We start from the raw sequence: 7,467 nt of genomic DNA on the forward strand, positions 1-7,467 counted from the left end.
CTGTGCACCGGAAGCCCTCCTTCCAGGGAACCCCGAGGCCGGGAGTGAGTCGCCGGTCGAAAACCGGCGCTCCCCCCATATTAGTGTTAATTGTCATCAAAAAGTCAATGTTGTCTGCTGTGATTTCACCTTTTACATTTTCAATTTCATTGAAGTGGTTCATTTTTGCCACTTTGAGTAAGTTCTCCAAGCAGTTTGTATATTTTCCTGATTCTTTCAAAGAATTGGTCTTGAATCCAGTGATGCTTTATACTTTTGGTCTCCATTTCATTAATCTCTCTTCCAATCTTTATGACTTCCTTCCTTATGCTAGATTTGAGGTTGGACTGTTCTTATTGTTCTAGAATCCTGAGTGACATGAATATATTATCTATTTGAGCTCACTCTACTTCTGTAACATGAGCATTCACAGCAATAAACCTCCTTCTTAGGACTGTTTTCATTGTGTCCTGTAGGTTCTGGTATGTTGCACTCTCATTATTTCATCCAAAGAATAGCTTGTTTCTCCTTTAACTCTTTTCTCTGATCCAGAGAGCATTCATAAGTGTGTTATTTAATGTTCAGGTGTTTGTAAAATTTCCGGGGTTTCTTTTGCATTTGAGTTCTAGTGTCAGTGTGCCATGATCTGATAGTGTACATGGGTTTGAAGCATAAGTCTAGGCCATGGCAATGTGCATTGGGCATTGGGCACAACATGCCAATTGAAGACTTTTTAACAATAGGCACAGAGCAACAGCTCCCTGGACTGACGTGAGATCAAGCCGAGCCCTACACTGGTACCAATCTTCTCACACAAGAACACACCAAATGCGGTACCTCATATCAATCTTCTTGCACCAGATTAAGTGGAACCACCCAGATCAACTATCAAAAAAATATCAAAAGATGGCAGCAACTGGCTTTGTAGACACTGCCCTCTTGTTCTCTTAGGGGTCTATTCTGCTTGCACTTCATATCTTCTCTATTTTTTGAAAGCATCCTTTTCTCCTCCAGCACTGCTTTTGGGTATTTCTTTCCCCTTTTTCTATTTTTGCCCTATGTAGATGACCATCTATCACATTCACCAATTGTTCTCTCCAGTTCATTGAACAGGATGATGAGAACCTGGAGAGTACTGCTAGTCCCTGTTACACCCAATAATATATCTGGCAAAGCCTAACAGGAGGGCCAGGAGGTGAGGCCTTTGGGCACAAGTATGTCTCTGTCTCTGTCTGTCTCTCTGATCTGTCTCTGTCTTTCTCTGTGTCTCTCTGTTTCTCTCTTTGTGCCTCCTTCTTGAACCAATGGACTCAGGCTTAGAAGGACCAGTGTAAGGGCGGGTTTAGTTTTCTTTCTCTGTTTTCCCCAGGGAAGGCCCCAATCCTCTCTTAAGTCTTTTCTTATCCTTCCATTCCAAGACAGGCAGGAAGAAGCAGGTAGCTAGAGGATGGTAAGAAAGAACTAGTGGAGGTTGGGACACCTGGTCCTGCTTGTCACCATCACAGGAGAGACACTGGTGTGCACAGCAGAAAGCCGCTCACCTTCAATCTCAAGGCGTGCAGCTGTCCACACACCTTCAGCCTCAGTACCACAGGGCTGAACCATGTAAGGGGGCTCCTTCAAGTCCTGCCACAGTACACTTGTGGCAACAGCTGGAGAGACGAGTGAGTGAGCAGGAATGCTCACCCTGGGAGAAGGTTCATAAGGAAAGGAGATTGGGCAAAGGGTTCACAGTTGAGGCAGTCAGCCAGGACAGTGAAGGCTCAGTGTGTCACTATGGGGACCATCCTGACCCAATCTGTCATGTAACCAATATGATCCCTCCTGAGTAACCCTTACCTATTTTCCCTCCACAGTATACCATAGCTACACACAATCCTTACAGTGGCTGTGCGACTTTATGCTCAGATCGCAGCAATATCAGTGCAAGAATGTATCTTCTCAAGTTTTTGTTGTTTTGTTGAGGTAAAACAAGGTGTAGTCTGCCTTGGGTGAAGTTACTTCTGTCCTGACTATTGTGTCAGCACCTCTGTCTGCCCCAAGTAGTGAAATGCACTGGGCTTGCTGCTGCCCTTGGCCAAGACTCTGTCCCTACGTTCCCAATAATGAATAGACTCTGTAATCCTGCATCTTTTTCCTTGGCCTCATGGCAATTTATGCCTTGGGACATTGGTTAATTGAAATCCAATTTTTCCGAAACAATAAGAAATAGTTATTAAAGCAAAGTCTGTAGACATTAACACAGGATGGAGAGAGAGATCAGAGATACCTCCTGTCCCGCATAGCCTTCCCCAAAGGATAAGAACAGTGAGGTTCAGAGGCGCAGATTCTCTTCAGGTCTCACTGATTTTTTTTTCCCCACACCACCAGCGTCCCTGATTGGTTCTCAACTCTGCTGAGCTGCCCATGCGTGAAGAGCTCCACCAGCTCTACTGTCATCTCTCCCTATCGCCCACCACCATCAGCAGCACCATGATCACCACTATCACCCCCAACATCATCACCAATATCACAACCACCACCACCATCATCATCATGGTCATCATCAACATAATCATCATAAACTCACTGCCTGACAGAGATAAGCATTTATTGACACTGGAAAGAAAGAGATTCAGGTCATGAAGGGTAGACTGCTCTGTTGCTGGGTGTCAGATTGTGCAAAATGTGGGAAGTAGAGTGCTGTTTCTTCTCCCGTATCCAAACAGTTCTAACTGTGCCACTCCCAACTTCTGCTCTTGTGTTTGCCCAAAATTCCCACTGCTTCTTCCTGCAGCTGCTTCTATCCAGGTCACCAGAGAATCCTTATGACAAAAGGAACTCTCTCCTCCTATCTCCCACACTCTTTAGTCACTGCTTCTCCCTTATGTCAGACCCCAGGGCCCTGCCTTCTCTTTAATCCATTTCATCCACATTAACCCCTCCCTGCTTGGGCTCAGCCACAGAAATGCACAGTTCCTGAACACCCAGTTGCATAGACTTGATCTCACCCTCTTTTCCCCTCTGCAGCACTTCCTGCCTTTGTTCATGTGCTTGAAATGCACCTGGGCCCTGAGCTCTGCACTGCTTCAGGCCTCCATCACTTAGTCAGGTCCAACTGCAAATGCTCCTGGATCTGGATGAGCTCCTCCAGCTTCCTCTCCAGATCCTGAGCCTGCTGCCTCAGCTCCGCAGCTGATTCTGTCTTTGCCCCCTCATTCAAATGCAGTGAGTCTTGCACAAGGCTGTGCACATCCATCAGAAGGAAGACACCTGCAGTTACTGCATCCATGATTTGGGCACCTTTCAACATTGCTAGAACGGTGTCTCCAAGGGTTCTCTGCACCTGCTTCCCACTTCAGGCTGTGATTTTCCCAGTTCTCATGAAGCGGTTGGCACTGGCTAGTAACCAAGGGTTGGACTTTGCCACCTGAATGGCACGGAAGTTCTTCTCAATGCCTTGCAAGTCTTCCCCACACTTCTTGGATGCAGAAAAAACTTTGACCTTGGCCTTCCCCACAACCTGTAGAACCTCTTTCTCTGTGTCGATGCTGCTTGACAGCAGGCGTCTGGCTTCAGCTTGTGCTGACAACTTGTTTGAGTGGTCTACGATGCTCGCAGAAACACCAGTCACAGCAGCAGCTGCCCCCAGCCCCATTCCAGTGGCTGACAGCAACAGACTGCCACCTGCTGTCACAGGTGCCAGAGCCAGGCCAAGGATGGTGAGGATGCCAGAGACAGCACCGCTGGAGCTGGCCACCACGTTGGTGATGGTGCAGTCCTTGTGCACCTGGTCAACCTTCTCTGCAAGGGCGTAGAGCTTGGCTATGCCCTCCTCCAGCTCCTTTTTCACATGAGGAAATGCATTCAAGAACCCCTCCTTCACCTGAAGGTCTTCATCACTGTCTGCTTCAAGCTCAGTCAGAGCCTCACGCAGAGCATCTGCCTCCTCCCTGGAACAGTAAAGGTCAAGGGGTTAAGAAAAGCAGTTTGGGGGCTGGGAATATAGCTCAGTGGCACAAGTGCCTGCCTGGCAAGCACAAGGTCCTGAGTTCAATTCCCAGTACCAAAAAAAAAAGAGAGAGAAAAGGCAGTTTGTCTATTTGGAAAATGGGTTCTGTAAGGTCTATCTTGCATGCATGACAAAGGTTCATTATAACCAGCTGAAAAAGAATTACACAGATGCACAGAACTTTCCTCTCAGATAGAAACATGTTTTGGATATCATTATTTCATGATGGGGTCCATGACCGTACATCATTTTCCTATGCTCTTTAATGGTGAGTATGTGATAAAGCACCATCTCATGCAAGGTCAGCGCCGTGATGAGCATCGTATTTGTGCAGCAGGAACTCTTATATGAACACAGAGAATTGGAACAATAGTGGGGAGAGCCTTAGTTTAGAGAGTATTAATGCATAGTGAGGAGTAAACCTTTATCAAAAGGAAACCTGCACTTTGCATCAGCTACAAGGCTGTGATCTGTGGGTCCCTGGAATTCCTGAATGTTAGATGTGTCCATGTTTCCCAGGGAATACAGTGGCTGAGCATTCCTACTCCAAAAACATAAATCTGAAAAACACCAAAATCTGAAACCTTTTGAGCACAGACATGGACATAATGCCACAAGTAGAACGTTCCATGCCTGACCCAAGGGATGGGTCACCGTCAAAGCACAATCATGCTGAAAGATTGCATAAAATTACATGCATTCCACCCACACAAGGTGTAGAAAAACATAATTGAATTTCATGTTTTTTGGAGTCATATTTCCAAGCTATCTCTTAATGTATCAGCAAATGTTGCAAAATCAGAAAACATCTATCATGGAAAACACTCCTTATCCCAGGGATTTCCTATAATGGATGCTCATCCTTACTATGTGAAGGATCATAGGGGCTTTGGGATCATTTCTGGCATCCAGAGAGACTGCAGACTAAAAGGATTGACCTCCAGGAGCAGGTAAACTTCAGGTCAGCCCTGAAGTCTGGAAAAGAAGGCAGGACCAAAACATTGTTAGGATCTTCTGACCCTCTTTTCCAGTGGGCTTTGACCTGGGCTTTCCAGTGCATCCAGCACTTGCTCAGCCATGCATCAGGGTGATGTTTCCCTCACAGGCTGAGCCTTGCAGCCCAGCATCCCCTTGTGAATGTCGTGCATCACACGTGGGAGCGCACCGTGTCCTCGGAAAATGCAAGCTTTGTGCTTGACACCTGCCGGATTCTGCACTCTGGAACTGTTTCTATGACAAGTTTTACCCTGGGCCTCTCCCTGATACACTGTAAGTGTGTGATAAACATCTGCAGTGATTCTCTGAGTCCCTCTAGTGAACTGTCACACCTGCATGGGTTTCAGCAAATTCTCACATTTTTCAATGATGTCAAAAATAAGGCTGGTCTGGGAGACTGTGCCATTGGGCTTTGCAGTTTGGTTCACTCTGAGTAATAGGTTATAAAAAGTAAATCCTCTGAGGCAAAAGAGATCAAAAAGCTCAGTTGGCCTCAAACCCACTCTATTCCAATGTCTGATGCCCTTTGCACTTAGAGCTGAAGGTCGATGGATCCAGCTGCAGCCTCAACTGATTGGGAAGGAGGAGACCCGGCAGTTCACCCTGGATGCATCCTCTCTACCTACCCTACAGCTCACATACACACCCGACCCCATCACTAGGACATTTCTGTTGATGTTGTGAGCCAAAATGACACCTTAGCCAGGGACCCTTCTCATGAGTTTGTGCAAAGGCCGTGTGCAGTGAATTGGGAGACCTTGAGACCCATCTCTGCATCTTTAGCCTGAGAACCCTGAAACTGAGCATCATAATAGAGGAAGTCCCGCTGTGCTGGGGACTCTCAGTGTCCTCAGACTTGCACACTACACAAAGCTGCCAACCATTCTACCTGAGGACTCTGTCACTCAGCCACTGCTTCCCGATGGTCAGGGCTACTCTGTGTGAATAGAAGAGGGTCCCCAATTAAGAGCAGAGAACTCCCCGGTGACCAGGAGTACTTGGAAGAGACAAGCACCCACCCCCACAGCCCTCTGAGCTATCTGGGATGGGTCCCAACAAAGGCAAGAAACAAGCCCTCGCCGACTGTGTCCTCTGCTGGGCCAGGATTCCCCATGCTTTGAGCCTTCAGCACCTGCCTTCTCTCACTCTGTCCAGCCCTGCAGCCCCAGGCTTCTTATTACTGCTCCATCCCAGACCCCGTCTGCTCATTCCCCAGCCCTGGCTCTGAGCCTGTCACAGGTTGCTGTGGGCCTCTGGGAAGCTGTCTTCCCCCTCTGACTCCCAGCTCACTACAGTCTCATTAGATTGAATCTCTGCTCCCACAGAACACATCACAATCCTGGTGTCCCAGGCATCAGCCTGCAGCCCTGTAGCTGACAGTCAGCCAGGGTCCACCCAGCTCTATCCTACTCCACGGTGGGCCCTCTGCATCCTGGCCCAGGACAGTTGTACACACCAGCCCTCCGAGCACTCAGGAGGCTGAAGCAGGAGGATGGCCAGTTTGATGACAGACTGGGCAACATAGGAGTTCAAGGGCAGCCTGGACTACAAAAATCACAAGTGGCTTTCTCAAAAATACCACAAAAATAAGTGTCCTGTTGTGTTGGTACAATTCCTCAGATGCAAAGGTAAATGGCCTCAGCCAGAATTCCACAAACACCCTGATGAGGTCTATATCTATATGACTTTCTCAACAAGTCCTCCCTGCCTCCCAACTGCAAGGAGCAGGCTCAGCCCTGCTCTCTCCCTCCTGCCCTCTCACAGTTTCCTTCCTACCTTCTCTTGAGCCCTGCTGTGTGCCAGCCACATGCTCAGCACTTTCACGCACTAGCCTACTTTTCTTACAAGGACACTTGAAGAATGAAGAAACTAAGGCAGAGCGTGGCGAAGGGACCAGCAGGGGCCTCGTAATGCACAGTCGGCAGCAGGGAGCTGCCCACGGTGGATGCCCTGTCCCTGAACCCTGAGGCCACTCACTGCCAGGGAATGACATGGAGATCATGGCTGTCAGGGACTGTGGAGAAGGGGCACCCTGAACACCCCAGAGGACCATCCTGGAGGAGGTGTGTCTGTCCCTGAGAGCCCCAGTCCAGTGGGGATCTGGGCAGCAGTGCTGGGGAGCCCCATAGAGGGGACCTGGTCAAATCGGTCATCTCCACCAGTATCTCCCAGGCAACGTCTTCAGTAGGCAGTTGCTGCAGATGCACACTGCTCAGTGTGTGCAGGATATGCTCAAGGACGACCTCTAAGAAGCTGTCAGTGTCTGGTGGAGGAGGAAGGAACAGGGTCAGTGACAGAGCAGGAGAGTGTAACCGGCTTTGAGCACAGGTGGTTCATATTCATCCTAGGAGCTGCTGTCACATCAGACACTTTAGATAGAGAAACTAGTGTTAAGGACCAAAATGTGGCCCCCAAATGCATATGTTAAACCCCAGCCCCGGTGGCCAAATGTGGAGATGGGGCTTTAAGGAGGTGTGGTAGGTGAGATCAAATGAGCTTCT

The 7,467-nt window shown here is 48.5% G+C and overlaps 1 protein-coding gene across 1 annotated transcript; it reads right to left on the minus strand.

Annotated features, from left to right (window-relative positions):
- Positions 1-2,561: 2,561 nt before the first annotated feature.
- Positions 2,562-7,019, minus strand: LOC102007537 (apolipoprotein L3-like). The gene is given in 3 exon segments (XM_013511300.1): positions 2,562-3,911; positions 6,812-6,929; positions 6,998-7,019. Coding segments are annotated over 3 exon segments (993 nt in total). The 3' UTR covers positions 2,562-3,058.
- Between the last annotated feature and the right edge of the window lie 448 nt (positions 7,020-7,467).

This window comes from Chinchilla lanigera, unplaced genomic scaffold (assembly GCF_000276665.1).
Source record: "Chinchilla lanigera isolate Chin_1 unplaced genomic scaffold, ChiLan1.0 scaffold00012, whole genome shotgun sequence".
NCBI classification, from domain to species: Eukaryota; Metazoa; Chordata; class Mammalia; order Rodentia; family Chinchillidae; genus Chinchilla; species Chinchilla lanigera.